Source organism: Ranitomeya variabilis, chromosome 1 (genome assembly GCF_051348905.1).
Source record: "Ranitomeya variabilis isolate aRanVar5 chromosome 1, aRanVar5.hap1, whole genome shotgun sequence".
Lineage (NCBI taxonomy): Eukaryota > Metazoa > Chordata > Amphibia > Anura > Dendrobatidae > Ranitomeya > Ranitomeya variabilis.
This window is the reverse complement of record NC_135232.1, coordinates 165,145,398-165,165,756: the sequence shown is the minus strand read 5'-3', so window position 1 is coordinate 165,165,756 and position 20,359 is coordinate 165,145,398. Positions and strand designations below refer to the sequence as shown.

Sequence of the window (20,359 nt, the reverse complement as noted above, 5' to 3'; positions counted from 1 at the left end):
CTTCAAACTGGATCTAAGCATCAAGATTTTTCTGGCGTGTGCGTTTGCTTGGGAGCAACACCGAAACCGGGAAAGACAGAGAAGGACACGGCGTAGGCGGTTTTGGCAACACCCCATTGTAGAACTGCGGGAGAGCCGTGGTGCATATCACACCCTGTATGGCGAGCTCAATGACAACCCGGACAAATTCCCGGAATATACCAGGATGTCACAAGACTCTTTCCGGGATTTGCTTGATCGCGTCCAAGGAGCCATCCGGAGACAGGACACACAGCTCCGTAGAGCCATTCCACCAGAGGAACGTCTCCTGGTTACCTTAAGGTACGTAATAATTCTAAACAAAAGATAGCCATAATTTTTGCAGGTCTGACATGTATTTTTTGGCATTTTTGTAAATTATTTATTCTTTCTACAGATTTCTAGCAACTGGAGAGAGCTTGTCATCCCTTCATTTCCAGTATCGCCTTGGAATTTCCACGCTGTCCGGAATTGTTTTTGACACCTGCCGGGCTTTATGGACCATTCTCCGTGAGGAATTTATACCCATACCCACGGAGGACATGTGGAAGGAAATTGAGGAAAAATTTTGGACTGTTTGTGATTTTCCCAACTGTTTGGGTGCGGTGGATGGGAAGCACATCCGGATTATCAAACCAGCCAGAACGGGATCACAGTTCTTCAACTACAAGAAATATTTTTCAGTAGTTCTCATGGCAATAGCCGATGCGGACTGTCGTTTCATTGCTGTGGACATTGGTGCTTTTGGCCGTGGCAACGATTCACAGACTTTTAAAAACTCTGATAAGGGCCGACGTGTTTATGACAAAAATTTTAATTTCCCACAGCCACGACCACTCCCCTACACTCAAGGCCCACCGCTGCCATTTGTTATGGTTGGGGATGAGGCCTTTCAGATGAGTAAAAATCTCCTGAAGCCCTATTCAAGTCGGGACTTGAACCGCACAAAACGGATCTATAACTACAGACTAACCAGGGCCCGCAGAACAGTAGAGTGTGCCTTTGGGATTATGGTGTCCAAATGGCGCATTCTAGCAACTGCCATAAATCTAAAAATGGAGACAGTGGATGAGGTGGTTAAAGCCTGTGTGGTTCTCCACAATTTCATTCTGGCTAAGGAGCAACCCACCATAGAACTTGATGAACCTGTTGCAAACCCTTTGCCTGATTACCGTCATCACCCGCTGCGGTCAACAGTTGAAGTAGGCCACATGCGGGACCAATTTGCTGCCTTTTTTGATTCTGACATTGGACGTGTGCCATGGCAGGACAATATGGTGTAAATGTACTGCTGGCTTCGGGTCTGTAAAGTTATGTTTGAAATGTTAATGTTTTTTCTAATAAAATAATTGTGTTTTACTTTCTTCACCATGTCTCCTATCTATTTCCTTAACAAACCACTTTGGGTTTTTGGGCTTAGGTTGCTGACGTCATTGCGTCCTGTCTTGGTTCACCAGTAGCTATTTGCCGTAGACTGTATAGACGATGGCTGTTAGTATTTGTCCAGTAGTTAACATCAGTATTTGTAAGCCAAAAGCAGGAGTGGAAGTGAAATGCTGAAGTGGTGCATATGTGTTTATTGAACTTTTCCTCACATAGTTCCACTCCTGGTTTTGGCTTACAAATAGTGCTGTGAAATACTGAGCAAATACTGACAGTGTGACGGCAGCCTACACCACAGATCTATAGTCACCAAGTCAGGTGTCAGAAATAATGAATTCATGATGATAATGGCTCTTGAATTCATTTTTCCTGACACTTGTCCGGGTGAGTATAGATATGCCATGTATGACGTACATTGTCCCTTCACTTTGTGTGAAATATATGTAATGTACCAAGAAGATAAAATGGAGGTTAATACAATGCATTTCTCAAATCAGCAGTTCAGGGGTCATAAATAATGATTCTGATAAGACACGACCTGTTGAGTATAGTTGTGCTGTGTATTACCACCATTTTGTCTTCTGTGGGCGACAAAAAGTCATGGAGTAAACAGAAAGAAGTGTTTTTGGAGAAAATACAATTGTTATTTTTGGGGTCAACCTCATATCTCTCAACCAAACACACACCAAGCTTCAGTGTTCTGCTAAATAAGTACTGGAGATTGGAGGTGGCCCCCAATAAAGTGTTCAACGCATTGTTTGTTATTGGCGCACGGTGTGTGTTGACGGCGGCGAAATACATAATTAACCAAACCTTATTGGGGCAAAACACAGGTTTATTAAACACAAACAAAAACAAAAAAATTAACTGCGCCTGCTTGGGGTTGAGTGCCGATATTGTGGGGTGTCGAGCTGTGAGGTCTGGCTTATTGTAGCAAACATAGGGGTGGCAGGAGAAGGCACTATAAAACTGCTGGGGTCAGGAAATTCAAGGATTGGGCTAGACACATGAGAGGGCTGAGACACACTGGAAGGGTGAGACAAACCAGACATTACAGACACATTGGGAGGTGAGGGATAGCTATGTTTTTTTTTGGCTTTGTTCTGCCTTTCCCTTTCTTTGGTTGGCGCGGGTTAGTTGTTGTGGTGGCGGGGACCGCCAGGGCAGGGTCCGGCAACGGCAGTCTTGTGGTGGTGGCGGGGACCGCCAGGGCAGGGTTCGGCAACGGCACTCTTGTGGTGGTGGCGGGGAATGCCAGGGCAGGGTCCGGCAACGGCACTCTTGTGGTGGTGGCGGGGAACGCCAGGCCTGGGTCCTGCGGTGGCAGCATGGTGGTGGCAGTGGAGGAGGCCCAAGCAGGAGCAGCAGTTGTCATGGTGGTGGCGGTGGGCTGACCCACTGCACTGGGCATGGTGGTGGTGCTATAATACGGTCCGGCAGTGTTTGGAATGGAGGTGGCCGTGCAGTGGTATGCAGCAGATGTCGGCATTGACGTAAAGCGTGACAGTGTGGGCACTGGTGGAAATGCCCCCACTGTCTGCTGAAAATACCGACTCTGCTGCATAGCCTGCACGTAAGCAGCATTGCAGGCCTGCATAACAGTAATCTGGAGATCGGGACTAAAGTGTTCCGACATGCCCTGTTCCATCTGATTAAAAAAATGATGTGCTGGCCTCTGGAGGCCGTCTTTCACTTGGGCAAGGGCTGTGGTAACCTCCTGGATAGGTGTGCTCATATGACTAATGGCAGTATCCAGTCGGTCACCATCGCCTTGAGTCCCTCGTGGAAGACCGAGCTCAAGTGCAAAAACTCGGGCATGAGTGACCTGTCCGCGGCCCTCTGCCGCTGCCGGGATGAGCCCATAAAAAATTGGCTAGAGGCAGAGGACTGGGGAAGGGGAACACCTGATTGACCAGCTTCCTGGTCTCCAGGTTGTGTGGCAGGCCCACTTGCTGCAGCGCTGGAGGATGGCTGGGACGGGTCCGTGGCTGACTGATGAAGGACCGCTCCAGAACCTGGGCCAACAGTGGAGCTCCAAGTGCTGTGAAAAAAAAAAAATTAATACAAAACATTTACAAAAAGATAACTCCAGAGTTATATAAACATTCAGATAGGGAAAGGTCACACTAGCACTATTTGGAGTGAATTTTACATCAGAATTTGCAAGCCAGGAGTACAACAGTAGGAAGAAAAGTTTCATAAAACCACATGCTCAACTTCTGCATGCATCAACCACTCCTTGTTTTGGATTAAAAATGCTGATGTAAAATATGAAGAGACGATGGAGGCGATACAAGCCATATCTCTATACAAGCCACATGTATAATCAAATGGACGATGGAGGTCATACAAGGCACATCTATACTCACCAGGACAAGTGTCAGGAACAATGAATTCAGGAGCCATTTGCATCATGAATTCATTATTTCTGACATCTGACTTGATGACTATAGATCTGTTGTGTAGGCTGCCGTCACACTGTCAGTATTTGATCAATATTTCCAATCAGTATTGGTAAGCCAAAACCTGGAGTGGAACTATGTGAGGAAAAGTATTCAAAGAACACGGGCCCCACTTCTGCATATATCAATCACTCATGGTTTCGGATTCCAAATACTGATTCAAAATAGTGACCCAAAAAAGCTAGCATTATACAAAACTTTTTTTTTTCTTTTTTAACCAATATACTTACGTTCTTCGTGCAAGGACCGGTCTCAAAAATGCAAGGATGCGGTGGTACTTGTATTTTCGTATCCTTGCTCCAGAACCACTTGGAAGCCGGCTCTCTTGGCGCAGGTCCTTGTTGAAGCGGTCCTTCATCGATCGCCAACGTGTTCTGACTTTTGACACTGTTGACAAAACAAAACATAATAGTTAGGACAATGGTCTTTTGACCGTGGTCACACAACTGTGTGTGCTGTGAAAAAGTAATGACTTTCTCTCAACATACACAGTTGTGTGAGCATGGACAAGGTATTGACTACATCACACTGCATTGCGATACTTACCAAATGCAGAACGGACCCGAGCCGGGGCATTGGCCCAGCCATCCCACAACGCTGTGGCCACCTCATTCCAAAGCCGCCGGATCGTCACGTTGTTGGCGTGCAGTGGATCCCGGGTGTCCCACAATGGGACTCGCTCATGGACCAGGGAGATGAGGTGTTCATTCTCTATGAGGTCCTCATCCCCTTCTGGAACCTAAAAACAAAAAGGACATTAATATTGGAGACATTCACATAAGGAAGACAGAAAACAGAATCAGAGGAATGGCATGAATATTGAAATAAAAAAAACACTGGTGCTGAAGCAAAAGAGAAAGAAAGAGAGAAGTAGAAAGAAATGAAGATTCAAGAATTGTAAAGTGAGGATACAATAAACAGTCAGCCAGGTATACTTACACGCTGCCGCCGTGCCACCCGACCGTGACTACGCTGCTCCTGCCCAGTCTCTTCCGCTGTAGAAGAGGTGGTCTGAAAAAAGGAAAATATACATTGTCATATGTGTAGATGTGACAGTGAATACTTACCAATCTGAGGAGGTGAATACTCACTTCGCTGACATGTTCCCCTTGTGCAGGCCCAGGCGTTTCCTCATCAGAAGAAGAAGACGACATTCTGATGCGTGCAGAAAGAAAGAAATGGCAGAAATTAGGGCATATAGACACAGATTATAGAAAAGAAATGCATTGGATAGGATATACTCACATAGTTCAGAGGCTTGTTTGCTGCTCCAAGGGTTGGTGAGGCGTCTAGTCTGCAAGACAGTCTGCTGAGTAGTGACCTGCAAATGTCCACTTCCTCCCTTTATCACCTTGTATGTGGGGGGTGGCTTATCAGTGTCTAGACATGTTTTTCTCAATTGAGACGCATGCGTCGGCAAACGCAACCAAACGCATGTGCTGGAAAACACATGCGTTTACATAGACTGCAATGCGTTTTTTTGGCGCAAACCTTACACAATCAGCCGCATACGTTTCCAGGCGGCAAATTGACGCCTCTAAAAATTACTACATGTTGCATTTCCGCGCCAAGACGCAGACGACGCATGCGTCGTCAAACGCGGCAAAACGCGAACAAACAAAAACGCATGCGTCGATAATGTTAAAGATAGGAATACACAACGCATGCGGATATTTGCGGATGAAACGCTGCGGACACAACCGCAAATGTGAAAGCGGCCTAAGACGCTGCATATTTGAAGCAGTAAAAATACGCAATGTCAGAGACTCATGGTGGGAAAAAGCCTTAAGGCACTTTTTACCTGATCACAGTGGGGTTAACGGTTGTAATTGGAAAAAAATTTTTTGAGATTTATCACAGAAAAAAAACAAACATTCACTGGGTGGCACCATCCCCTGAAGGAATATGAAGATATGAAGCTGCATTAAAATCCTGCGCCAAATTACAAAGCAGCACCTGGAAAATGCAGAACGGTCCTGCAGCCGAAGCACCCTGCCTGCAGCGAGGACCGATCAGTCCGTCACCAGTCCTGACTGTGCAGGAGATGAGCGCGCAGAAATCACACCACATACTTTACACATCGCAGCCATAAAAGTGTTAGTTGAGGGATTACCTTTCAGCCGTTCCAGGAGATCGATCTGCCCAGTGCTCGTCATGGCTTCATCCTCAATGCTTCCTTGTAGGTGTTTGAGAACCTCCTGCAGTAGAGAGTGCAGCACAATCAGCACCCCGATAACCAGCATAATGCACTCATAGCTCAGACACCCTGCACCCCGAGCCGCACACTGCACCCCCGAGCCGCGCGCTGCAACCCCGAGCCGCACGCTGCACCCCCGAGCCGCACGCTGCACCCCCCGAGCCGCACGCTGCACCCCCGACCCGCACGCTGCACCCCCGACCCGCACGCTGCACCCCGAGCCGCACGCTGCACCCCCCGAGCCGCACGCTGCACCCCCTGAGCCGCACGCTGCACCCCCGACCCGCACGCTGCACCCCCGACCCGCACGCTGCACCCTGAGCCGCACGCTGCACCCCGAGCCGCACGCTGCACCCCGAGCCGCACGCTGCACCCCGAGCCGCACCCCGAGCCGCACGCTGCACCGCAGTCTTTGGTTGCCTGGATGCAACAGTGCAGAAACAGGATCGCGCTCAGCCTGCTCCTACGGGACTCTGCATTACACACTAATAGAAGATATTGGAGCACTGGCACAGCGCCACGCCAGTCCTTCTACCTCAGTACTGAGCATACTTCTCCCTGCACGGGATTCTGCGATAACCAAAGCCTTGATAGAACGTCATTTTCTCCTAATACACAATGTTCACAACACTTAGGAAAAGATTAGGGAATTGTCTAATGAAACCCAATATCCTGCAGCCTTGTCAGAGGAAGCCGAAAATGTTACACTCCTCCAATGTCTCCAGCAACCAGAGATAGGCCGCTGTCCACAGTACATCATGTATAAGGCCGCCATCAGACCGCCGGCCCGCCCGCCATGTCTACTGACCAGAGGTATACATGCCGGAGGTGGGCTGATCATCTAATACGAGCACGGATGTGTGACCCTGAAGGCCTAGCAGCGAGACATGGGGGGACTAGGAGATAAACACAAGACTGCTTTCTTCCAAGGACACGCCACGTGTGGAGCCGTTTATGGAGGAAACCTGCCATGTTTGTCTAATCATGGACAAGCCCTGATCCTGAGAATAAAAGGACCACCAGGCAACCTCTCCTTTACATCCCGGCCCCCTGTGGTAAAGCCCCATTCATGTCAATAGGACTGGATGCAGTCACCATATTACTTTACATGACCATCACCTGGATGGATGTGCCCCGGAGGTCCAGCACAGGGCATTGCGCAGGTTTCCTGGAGTATGTCACTTGGTAATTGCAGAGGCCATTCTCTGGATGCGGACGTTCTCACCGAGATGTGGCCGGCACAGCTGGGGACTGGCACACAGCAGCCAATCTGTGTCGTCATCATACAGCGAGACATTCAATACCAGCAGTTGTCAGGATGAGGTTTGTTACTGGTCAGGAAGCGAGGAATTAGGCTCCAGCAGACAATCCCGCTCTGTTCCCGGCATCACTACAAGCATGGCAGAAATGTTCGGCTGCATTTTTTACAGCTTAAATAATAAAACCTCACAGCTCCGCAACAGCAGCAAGAATTCAGCAATTTATGTCACTAGCGGGGTCACATTTCCCCCATATGGCAGTAGAGACAGAGATGAGGTGGGGGCAGCCGGGGTCTCAGCGGCACCTAAGGTAAGAGGACTGCAATGATCTGGATGGACGATAAAGCGGACGCTCAACTAGCACCAGAAATCCTTATTTGTTACACGTTACAGTTTATGGATTAACTAAGGCCGTGTGATCACTAGAGGGCGCTACAGCCCAAAATGATCCGGGCATGGACCCGCCAGGCTGGCAATGCCTCTCAGGAAAGCAAAATCGGAGACATTTGGTAGCAAAAGGATGGCGATTTATACCCAGCTGGAGAGGGAGCAGAGAAATAACCAGTGTCTGGTATGCTGGCAGGGCTGCGAGCTGTATACCACCGACTACCCGAGTGTGCAAGTCAGCGACAAACTGCAAGTCAGCGACAAACTGCAAGTCAGAGGCCATTTATGCGCGGATCAGCCAAAGGAGCATTCTATTCCCAGGAAGTGAGTTTCATCTCCGGCACACGCGACATCGCGGATTGGTCGCAGATTTGATTTACAATCAGTTTGCACCCAAATCCACATTTAATGTGTCCATTTACTTTTTGGACATTAATGTGAAGCACGGATTGTGCTAGTGACATATTGTATTGCTTGGCCATTGAAACACACAAGGAAATCCACAACTGCGGGTTTCAAAATGCATTGATATTAATGGCAAAAAATCAGCCTAAAGATAATGGACCTGCTGCAGAGTCAAAATCCACAAAATAAGTCCAATTTCTACAATGTCACAGATCCACAACAAGGGAATGGAGTTCTGTAAATCTCATTCACTTTTACTTGGCTGTACTGGACCATGGATTTGTGGTACAGAACCTGCAACACAAACCAAAGTGTGAGCCTGGCTTTACAGTCTTCCCAAGGCAATCTGGACTTTTAAGGGAATCTGTCACCAGGTTTTTGCCACCTAATCTGAAAGAAGCATAATATAGAGACCCCGACTCCAGTGATGTGTCACTTACTGGGCAGCTTAGTGTAGCTTTGATAAAAATCACTGTTTTATCAGCAGGAGATTATCACTAGAGGACTAGTAAACCCGCTGCCAGGTAGTCCTCCATATTCATGAGCGGTGTATAACCCCGCCCCCACCACTGATTGGCAGCTTTCTGCCTATATACAGGGTACACCGCTTCCAGTCAGGGGTGTGTGTGTGTGTGGGGGGGTTATACAGAGCTCCGCTTTCAGAGAACTGCTAGATATGCAGCAGAAAAAACAGGGATTTCATCAAAACTACAGCAAACAGCCCAGTAAGTGACACATTGCTGGAGTCAGGGCTCTGCCGCCCCTACATCATGCTGCTCTCAGATGGGGATTCAAAAACCTAGTACATATTCACCTTAAATATTGGTACTTGTAGAAAAATACAGTCTTTGTGATGTTAGGGCTTTTTTTTCCTTGGAGCAGCAGTGCATCCCTGAATGTAAGGATAGGTTCGCACCGGCATTAGACAGACTGCGATAGGCACAGAAAGACAAAACCCCTGCACAAAGAAACAAGACACACATCCATCTTATACTGGAGACAAATGTATAAAAAGGGAAGAATACTGGTCTGTCCCTTCAAGAAGAATGAAAGTTTTCAAGGGAGTGTCCATGTGAGCCCACACAATATAGGGAATTGCTCCTGACCGTCCCGCGGGGGATGGAAGGACTATATCACCGCTACATGAAGATTGGCTTTTCTCTTCTTATATCGTTGATCTGTGATACACATATGAAGCATTTTAGTTTGTGATTTTTTTTTTTTCAAAACGCAAAATATTTGGACATGACATTGTTACCATAGGTTTCTTTATAAGACTGGTAAAGTGTTATTAAAGAAAATTACCAAAAAATGTAAAAAAAATAAAAATAAAAAAATGCTGCAATAAAAACCAAGCATTTTTGGGGCCTGGCGTTTACACTTAATGGGAGTATGCGACAGAAGCCATATCTGCCACCCATATACAAAGAGTTTATATTATTCTTTTATGGAATGCAATAATGCCAACTGCGGAGCTTAGCCATAGAGTAAAAGAAACCCCGGCGTGTACTGCCACACTAGCGCCCGCTGGGTGATGGGAGGCATCACATACAGTACATGCACGCTGCTCCCCCAGTGTCGGGGGTAACATTTCAGGCTGATCTTGGGACCAGGTCCTGATCGACGCATTATGCTGCATCTACGGAAAAACTAATCATCAACAGCCCTATTCATGTGCACACATCCTGCACCTTCTCCCCACTACAACGTCCCCAGTGTCAGGCATTCCATGCTGGCTTCTTCTCCGACAGCCTAAGGAAACCAATTCTCAAAAATGAGGATATCCTGCCTCGCCGGCACTTACAGAGTGCCGTGTCTGAATATCTGATGGGGCACCACAGAGGTTATGTGACAAACCATACACAGCCAGACCTTCACTATGCGGCTTCCCTAGCAAACACACAGAAACCAGAAAATAGCCGATTGCCGAAGAACGCAAGAAAGGCGAAGAGTGCCAGCACAGAAAATCAGAAGGAGGGCAAAGACCCTAAACTGCAGTAACTGCAGGCCTTGTCCAGGAAAATTAAAATGTAACCCAAGGGACTGGATATGTAAAAACCACAGTGATACTCCCCCTACTGGCAATCACGTGGACTCAGCAGAGGCTGCACTGATGTCAAAGCTCCACTGACCCGCTGTCCCCTAAGATTGACTGCAGCGGTCAAGGGACTTTGAGAAGCACATCATCATAAAGCATCCAATGACGCGCTGCCCAAAGACACCTGACCGCTGCAGTCAATCACCGTTGTGGTCCAACTGCATATGAAATGGTGACATCAGTGATCCTGTCTCTGCACAGACCATGGAGCAGCCTGGATACATGTGGGTGCTGTTACTTATGGTTTTTTTTATTTTAATATATTTAGTTCTTTAGGTCAATGTTTATTTTGCCTGTAAAACATCTTTAAACTACTTAGGTTTTATTTTTTTTATTTTTTTTTGGGGGGGGGGCATTTGCATAAGGTATTACTAGACAAAATCTAGGATAAAAACAATGAACAAACACACAGAGAGTAAATTAATAGTAGTAATAGTATATGTAAAGCACTTAGTTAAGACTATTTTAATTTTTTTAAAAAAAGTGTGAAAGCGATCAGGCCATGACAAGGTGTACCCTATCTGGGTGTACCCGGTCTATCATCTCATCATTCTATCTGACAGCAAGCCTCAAAATAAACAGGGGCAGAGAAGGACCCTGCCCCGACTGTTTGACACCTGCCTATGGAAAGCTATACAGACAAGACGCACAGTCCAAAAGGGGAGCCACGCCAATACAAGGATTGGCTACACCTTGCCGCGGTAAGAGGGTTTTTACGCATTTTCGATAAAAATTATATCAGCTGAGTATCCGGTGTGATTTACAAATGTTATTACTTATTTACTTACTGCAGCGAATCTATTCATTGTTGTTGAACAAGACAAAAACAAATTAGCACTAATGATTTGCGGTAGGACATTCTGCCTTCCTCCTCTATTATTTAAGTGGATTTCTAGGACTAGACGATCTAATTCACATCGGAGATAATGAGTGGCGTTGTGCGTCCTAATATGTGACCACGGTCTCACGATTGATCGTCTATCGCACAAGAAGGACTACACACGTGACTATTGACCACTAACACCACGCCTGGGCACCAGTCAATAACCAATTACACAAAGCAGAGCAAAGCAACTGCCTGGAAACACAGGAACGAGCGCATTCATAACTGCAAGAAAAGGGAAACGCTGCAGCATTAAAGGGGCTTTCTCAAAGACTGGTCAGCAGTGACACACACAATACATCATATTCCATACATCACTGCTCCCACCCCGGGCCGGACCGGCATGTGATCACTGCACCCAGTCAGTCACTGATTGGTCGGAGTGGTCACATGCCCATGTATCAGTAAGGGGAGGGTGGGGATTTTTTTACATTTTTTTACCCCATTTCCTATTTTATGTGCATTAATATTTTACACATTTTTCCAAGAGCCACACTTTTTTTTATTTTTTCCATCAACATAGTAATATGAGGACTAGTGTTTTGTGGGGCAAGTTGTAGTTGTAAAAAAAAAAAAAAAAAAAATAAGGGAAAGACATTTCAAGTGCTGTAAAACGGCATTCTACCAGTGTTTGCTTTTACAGAATTCATTATGGTCAGTTCAAGTATGGTGATAACAAATTTAAAAGAATTTCAATAAAAAACAAAAAAGATTCAATGGCAAAAAAAGAAAGAATTTTGCAATTATAAAACAAATTTGGTTTGTATCGCCATTTTCTGAGATTTGCAACTTTTTTTTTTATTTTCCAGCAATAGATGTGTGTGAGGCTTGCCTTTTGCCCACTGACCTGACATTCTTATTGATACAATTTTGGCGCACAAACTGCTTTGCTCCTTTTTTTAGTCTCCTTAGGGGAACCTGGGATCATTTGATTGTTTACACTATATACACAATACCACAGTATTGCAGTAAGTAGCAAAATCACGGTTCCCCTTTGAAGCTCAGTTTGTGGCTAAGCTTCATAGGAGAACCAAGATGGCATTGATAGGGGGCTTCAGCAGGTTGCAGGCTGCCATAACAAGCCATGAGCCCCACATGATTGCGCTGTGGGGGATGGTGAAATGACAACATTTAAATGCCGCTGTCAGGAATTGCCAGCGGCATTTACGGTAAGTGGTGAAACAGCAGCAATTGGGACAAGCTTCGGCCGCTGCTGTTACAGGCCTAAGCTGGCTGTGTAGTACATGCTCCATACAAGTGTCACTACCACATGCCCTAAGTTTAATTTATGTGGTCCTTATTGGATTAATTTCTCAGCTTGTTGGTTGTATTTTTTTGGGGGAGGATGGGGGAGAAAATGCAAAACAAACAGGGATGGTGAACACCTTTAATTACGCAGATAGCACACAAAACACATGTTCCCTGCTCATTAACACACATCCCAAAGGATCACAGAAGAGAAGATGGTCAATACATATTTATCTGGGGGAGAAGGAAGTGAACTGTGTGTCCACGAGGTTGGATAAGTGGAACAGAGAGAAAAAAACAGTGCAAATCGCCAATTACCACTTCATTATATTGGGATATTGTGTTCGATTTAATTAAATCCGGATGTCAAGTGCCAATAATAAGGAAGCAGTCACAAAACAACTACATTAATATCACATCAGAGGGCCTAGAGCAAAATATCAGCTTGGCCTTGCCGTCCTCACACCATATAAGCAAACTACATTCTAATCCTGTATACTTCATTATGAGTTAAAGGGGTAATTCCCCCCACAGCATAGGAAGTAGCTTACTGATCACTGGGGCCCCCAAACACTCCACAGGATGGCGCTCTGGATCCAAAAAAGGAGGTTCAGCAGGGCCCAGCCTTGTATAGAGCAGAAGTGCACATGCTTGACCTCCGCCTCATTTTCTACGGGACTGTCAAACAGCCAACCACTATTTCCTCAAGTCACATAGACAATGAATGAATCAGAGGTCACATCCGCTCCATTCAAGATGATGGTAGGAGAGCTGGGAACCAAATAAGTGCAATATGGCCTTATCCAACAGTAAACAAAGAGTTAAAACAGGATATGCCAACCTGATAGAGTTGTGTATCACAACACTTTGTGAGCAATCAGCTGCTGCAGATCCACAGGTCACCAGAGAAGGAAAAGTGTGGATTAATAAACTCTGCTGAAGAAATGAGGAGAATCCCATATACAAGGAGCCGTAGTTTTGCGGGTTTATTATATAAAAAAATAAACAAAACAAAAAAAACACAAAACTACAGCTTGTTGTACATGGGATTCTCATAATTTCTTCTGCGTCGTTTATTAATCCACAAATGTTTCCTTCCCACTCAAGATGAGGCTCTACAGGGCGCTGCTCTCAGAATGCTGAGGGTCCCTGGGGTTGCTCCCTCAGGGATCATTACGTTATCCATGATCCCAAAGATTATAAGCAATAGGAAAATACAATGCTGTGCATTCAGGAGAACAGGGGTCTGCTGGGCATTTCTTCTATATTGCCATTTCTATTGTGCTCTTTATGGAAGAAGAACAGCAAGAATCTTCTCTCTTCCTGTTTGGGCAAAATGTGAAGGCTGCAGCCGATCAGCGAACGCTTCTTGGCTACAGGATCCCTGCAAGACGCTAATGACAGGAGATGGATGCAGGTCATTTTTTAATTAAAGGGAATGTCAACAGGTTTTTGCTAACTTATCTGAGAGCAGCCTGATGTAGGCAAGTCGCCCTCCAGATGAGAAATATAGCAGATGCCCACTTCAGCTTCACATGAGAGTGCGGTGAAGAGTCCTCAGACAGCCCCAGGTGCAATATGGCCTGACTGATGACGTCACATCGTCAGTGGTCACTAATGGTTGCACTTCAGTTTACATTATGTCCTCTATATGCTCCTGCATGTGATTATGTGCTTATATGCATAAAGTGGGCACAGGCATAAGAGGTATCATACCGGCCACCACGCATGCGGGTGCGTCTGCGTACAAACATGAGAGCCATACAACTACGCAGACGAGTGTGTGCCACCGGCTAACGCACATGTGCCCGCGCACACCCATGAACACCCCACGTCTTCTGCGCAGGAGGACATGCATCGAGGCACAATATCTGGATGATTGAGTACATTTCACACCCATGGGTGCTCTTTGATTAACACCATGTTTTTCAAGCACTGTGTTTATCATGGGTCGGTATCATCAAATCTATTTTACCCAATAACCACATTGCTGACACAGACAGGAGATAAGCATTTCATTACCTCAATGGCCACCTATGCGGATAGATGAGATCCATGCTGGGGTCTGAGCAGTCATTGACATAGCTGATGGTTCTTTGTACATTTTGCGCATATAGTTTGTGTTTGCAGTATAGTTCCATGTCCATTGAACCGTTCTATTTACTTATGACCAGCATGGCTTTTTGTATATCTATATATATAATTGTCTAAGGGTCACTTCCGTCTTTCTGTCTGTCCTTCTGTCTGTCTTTCTGTCTGTCTGTCACGGATATTCATTGGTCGCGGCCTCTGTCTGTCATGGAATTCAAGTCGCTGATTGGTCTCGCCAGCTGCCTGTCATGGCTGCCGCGACCAATCAGCGACGGCCACAGTCCGATTAGTCCCTCCCTACTCCCCTGCAGTCAGTGCCCGCTCCATGCTCCCCGCAGTCACCGCTCACACAGGGTTAATGCCAGCGGTAACGGACCGCATTATGCCGCGGGTAACTCACTCCGTTACCGCCGCTATTAACCCTGTGTGACCAAGTTTTTACTATTGATGCTGCCTATGCAGCGTCAATAGTAAAAATATCTAATGTTAAAAATAAAAAAATAAAAAAATTCATTATATACTCACCATCCGCCGCCTTTCCCGCTCCTCACGACGCTCCGGTGACCGCTCCATGCAAGCGGCAGGTTTCGGTGCTAAGGATGGTCTGCGACAAGGACCTGCCATGACGTCACGGTCATGTGACCGCGACGTCATCACACCCTGGGACCGGAAGCTGCCGCCTGCACAGCACACAGGCGACAGAACTACAAGGGGCCCTCGGAAGGTGAGTATATGTTTATTTTTTATTTTTTAACCTGTGACATACGTGGCTGGGCAATATACTACGTAGCTGGGCAATATACTACGTAGCTGGGCAATATACTACGTGACTGGCCAATATACTACGTGGCTCTGTGCTGTATACTACGTCACTGTGCAATATACTACGTGACTGGGCAATATACTACGTAGCTGGGCAATATACTACGTGACTGGGCAATATACTACGTGACTGGGCAATATACTACGTGACTGGCCAATATACTACGTAGCTGGGCAATATACTACGTGACTGGCCAATATACTACGTAGCTGGGCAATATACTACGTGACTGGCCAATATACTACGTAGCTGGGCAATATACTACGTAGCTGGGCAATATACTACGTGACTGGCCAATATACTACGTAGCTGGGCAATATACTACGTGACTGGCCAATATACTACGTGGCTCTGTGCTGTATACTACGTCACTGTGCAATATACTACGTGGCTCTGCTGTATACTACGTGGCTGGGCAATATACTACGTGGGCTGGGCAATATACTACGTGGCTGGGCAATATACTACGTGGGCTGTGCAATATACTACGTGGGCTGTGCAATATACTACGTGGGCTGTGCAATATACTACGTGGGCTGTGCAATATACTACGTGGGCTGTGCAATATACTACGTGGACATGCATATTCTAGAATACCCGATGCGTTAGAATCGGGCCACCATCTAGTAGTGATTATAATCTGCACAAATATCATTAGGGTCTATTGAGGGCCTAGCAGGGCCATCCATCGCTGAGCGGGGGCGCCATCTGCAATACTTTTAGTGTGCCAAACTCCGCGGTCAGGTAGGATCAATTGTAGGGACTACATTTAGGGCAGTATTGGTGACTAAACTATTTTTGTCCGCGTTTATCCCGAGTTCATACTACTAGCCCTTTTTTTGTAATTTACACCATTGGTGTGTGTGTTTGGTCACTTAAATACTATATACTATATTACTAATAAAGTGTACTGTTTTTAAAGACAATATTTATGTTATACCTGATTTATGGTACACCGTTATTCTTGAATGTTCAGACTACATAGCAAAAACCTGGTGACAGATTTCCTTTAATATTCTTTATATTCTTATACCAACTAGGATCCATTTAGCTTATCACAAAAATAAGACCCAGCACTGGAAAAGGTTCATCATCCTATCTAACACATGACCCGGAAAATGCATCATGTCCTCCAGTCTCTGGTCTTGTGGGACAAATGAATGACTTATTGAGCTTATTAAAATTTAACTCCTGATCGATCGCTCTCCTGGACAGGAGGATTGTGGTCTATTGTGAGAGTAGCGTTTCTGGCCGCACACATACTGGCTGCAGAGAACGGGACCTTTGCTGATCTTCATACCTTCATGTTGGACGCTTCAGTCTCTAGTTTTGTAAGGTGATTGGAATTATCCTCTAGTTCCTGTCGAAGGTTTGTGTTCTCCATTTTCAGCACCTCCACTTGCTTTAACAGCTGGTCATACGAAGCCGCAGCCATGCTGGGCTACCCCCAGGCCTGGAGAGGAGAAAGGGCAAAGTAACTACTGAAGCACAGAGAAACGACGGTCATATATAGGAACAGGAGGCGATTGTTAGATACAAGTGGAAGGCCTCATGGACAAAGTATTCCCGTTTATAAACATGCTAAAAAGTACTACACAGTGACGGACACTGCCAGATCCGCAGTATCCCGATCACAAGTAGGCGTTACTGCGCCAAAAAGGAATAGTCTATACATCTGGTGGAAATCAATAAAAAAACAACAAACAACAGAACTAGTGTGAACAGTTACCTATATAAGGTGGCGACCAGAACGATTTAGAACTACTGTAGATATAGAATATATACCGTATACTTATGTGACATCCTTTGCCCAGGTATTCCATAAGATAGTGATATCCACATCTGGAACATTTACTGCATATTGACAGGATTTGCCACCAGCTGGCCCTCCATCTACTGTATGTGGAGATCAGGCCCCGGCGTGTGCCCTCAGGGAATGCCAAGTGCCCCTTCCTACAATTTACAGAGTTGTCAAAGAAATGTGAAATCTGATAGGGCCACCTCCATAAAACGCAACAGGAACCCTTTCCCAGGACATATCTCATATGCTGGTACAAAAAAAAAAAAAAGGGGGGTGCAACTAGTCATTAGAATAGGTGGTCGTACTTAAAAATTATCTTATAATATATCAGTTCTCTGAACTATTACATCATATGACACAAAAATTATAATGCTTGTATAATAGCATCCTCATAAAGGAAGCACGCCGCGGGGAAGCACTCCAGTTTTCAGTATACTGGAGTATTTTTGTGTGCACCTGCACTGTCAGCCACCTTAAAGTACTGGATCCAAAGCTAAAATGGGACAAGGAGGGATAGCAGTGTATGAGCATAACAATAACTGAAAGGGAAAAAAATGTGCTCACATAAATCAGAATAAATGCATAATTGCTAAATTATTGTTCTTTACTTTACAGATTTGATAGAATTTACAATAATTTGAAATCCCATTCAGGAAAAGGGCTCATCGGAAGACTTGTGACCATTTTGGGGGTTAACCGGGCATGTAGAAGTAAGTAGGCCACGGCTGACATGTGACTTGAAATTACCTGCTTCAGACGACAGCTTAAAATCTGTAATTTAAAAGCACTGTGCTAAATAATCCCAAAAGCTTTTATCAGTGGCGTGCAATCCTCTGAAAATCAGGGCACAGTGAAAAAACAAGGGTTACATGGCTGCAGAATAAAGACGGATTTAGGAGGTTTAGTATTGGAATAAAAATTCTGGATGGCTGCTGCTCTGCCTCACACGGCATCCTCCGCCTCACACGGCATCCTCCGCCTCACACGCCGTCCTCCGCCTCACACGCCGTCCTCCGCCTCACACGCCGTCCTCCGCCTCACACGCCGTCCTCCGCCATGGTGAAGCCCAGTAACACATAACGGGGACCTGTCACTTGCCAGAAGTACGCCATTTTATTTCCTTGGTGTAAATGTTGCAGTTCTCGCAATTCTGGTGCAGGTTTAGTTTTGTTGCTCACACTACACTGTAAAGTCATCTAGATTTGTTAGTCAAGGAGGCATAGTCCTCAGGACGCCCACAGAGAAGAGGAGATGGGGAACACAACATATTGGCTAATAAGACTAGATTTACATACAGGGAAAACGAGCAGCAGGGAGGAAAAAACATGTCAGATTCAGGACAGCAATATTTAAGACATGTAAAAAACAAACTTTATATTCATGGCAACTGACAACTCCAAGGTGAAATGGCGTCTCCCCATTATATACTACTGGCTCTTATGTGGATTATTCCCTTTGCAAACAGTCTTTTAGCGGACACAAGAGGCTTTATGAGAGCCAGTGTCAGCCGCCTCATCTACTGATTATAGGATTCTGGATTAACTGCATGTTCATTCATACATGGCATTTCACCCAAAATCAGACGCAGTGCTAGAAACTGTGCTCATTTATAGGGGGAAAGAACCACTGAAATTCTGACCAAGCAAAGCTGACAAGCTTAAAGAGAACCTGTCAGCAGGATCATCCATGTAAAACTCAAGGTATGGGCGGAATGGCGCCGTCACACTGATTTCAAACATAGCTGTAGTGTAATAATCTGCAGCCTGGTTTTCTTTAAGACATGATACAATTTGGTTTCCTCGGTGCTTTGGGGCGGGCCTGTAGGTAGGGTCTTTGGTTATAGGGCTCTGTCACAGCCCATCTGCTTACTCTGTTGCATTCACTTAAATTTTGGGCTGGTGCCTCTTAGCGGCGGGCGGTGCTCTTGCTGGTGGCGGTCTTCATGACAATGGTGCAGGCGCATGCACATATCGACCTCTGGTGATCTTCAGGATAATGGCGCTGGAGGTGGCGAATGCGCAGGATGAAATCTTGGCTAGTCATTGAGTTAGACAATCGGGTCCCGCTTGAAGCACTGAGGAAATCGAAATTTATCATGATGAATTAACAAAAACCAGGCTGCAGATTTTTACACTAAAGGTACGTATGAAATCAGGATGACAGCGCCATTCTGCCCATACCTTTAGGCTACTTTCACATTAGCGTCGTGTGACGCACGTCGCAATGCGTCGTTTTGGAGAAAAAACGCATCCTGCAAAGTTGCCCACAGGATGCGGTTTTTCTCCATACACTTGCATTAGCAACGCATTGCCACACGTCGCATCCGTCGTGCGACGGATGCGTCGTGTTTTGGCGGACCGTCAGCACAAAAAAAGTTCCATGTAACTTTTTTTTGTGCGTCGCGTCCGCCATTTTCGACCGCGCATGCGTGGCCGAAACTCCGCCCCCTCCTCCCTGGACTGCAGAATGGGCAGCGGATGCGTTGTAAAACTGCATCCGCTGCCCACGTCTTGCAGAAATTTCACAGGTTGCGTCGGTACGTCGGCCCGACGCATTGCGACGGGCCCGTACCGACGCTAGTGTGAAAGTAGCCTTAGTGGAGGATTCTGATGAAAAAAAAGTTGCTTATAAATTCATCTATCTCCCAAATCACATGTATATTGTTCTAGAAAGCCGAAATGAGGGCTGCTGTATGGAGGTTCCTCAGTCTGGGGGCTTCTTACAGAGGTTGTCCTACAGGGTTCCTCCAAGTTGGGAATGCTCTCATCAATCTGGGGAGGGCAGCCACTACACAGTAACAGAAGTATCTTTTTAAGGAGATATTCCACATTATGTACTTACACCTCATGGGTGCCCATAATTATGAGCAGGACTGTAGTGAGCCTCTAAAATTAAGTGGTGGAATCCTATTGGCTGTTATGAAAATATACGACCCCATTTCCACGCAATATAGAAAAATCTCGCCCAAAGCGTGTAGGGGCCATCACTGCCGTTGGTTTTTTCAGTCATCTCCATTCGTTATAATACCTAGCGAATGCCCCCAGCTCTAGGTTCTGATCGTAGATTATTTCCACACTACTATTTATATCCTGCTCTGTCCACAGGATGGGCGCAGGAGCCAAATACGCATCATAGGTGATCAAGTGGCTGCAAAAACATTTTAGAAAGAAAATCTACCGCAATGCGTTGCTGAGTGATCATACCGCAGACACTTGTGAAGGGCCAGTAGTCACATTGGCTACATTCCCCACGATGTGCTCTTCTGGGCATTTTTAGCTCGCTTACTGGATAAGCTGGACGTGAC

At 45.9% G+C, this 20,359-nt stretch overlaps 2 protein-coding genes across 4 annotated transcripts in view; both read right to left on the bottom strand.

Annotated features, from left to right (window-relative positions):
* The window catches only part of APC (APC regulator of Wnt signaling pathway), a 170,991-nt gene that overhangs the window by 64,794 nt on the left and 85,838 nt on the right, over positions 1-20,359 (bottom strand). For 2 of the 3 annotated variants that reach the window (XM_077290378.1, XM_077290389.1), the window contains 2 exons: positions 16,555-16,707; positions 5,977-6,061 (listed from right to left, as the gene is read on the bottom strand). In XM_077290378.1, the coding sequence (XP_077146493.1) occupies positions 5,977-6,061; positions 16,555-16,689 (220 nt within the window). In that variant the 5' untranslated portion in view covers positions 16,690-16,707. The remainder of the gene's footprint in view (positions 1-5,976; positions 6,062-16,554; positions 16,708-20,359) is intronic. The other variant, XM_077290400.1, reaches the window with a different exon arrangement.
* Positions 3,027-5,944, bottom strand: LOC143793613 (uncharacterized). The gene is made up of 5 exons (XM_077280675.1): positions 5,936-5,944; positions 4,803-4,874; positions 4,410-4,602; positions 4,094-4,250; positions 3,027-3,442 (listed from the first exon to the last, which is right to left on the bottom strand). Exons 1-5 carry the CDS (start codon positions 5,942-5,944, stop codon positions 3,133-3,135), a joined length of 741 nt encoding a protein of 246 aa, XP_077136790.1. The 3' UTR covers positions 3,027-3,132.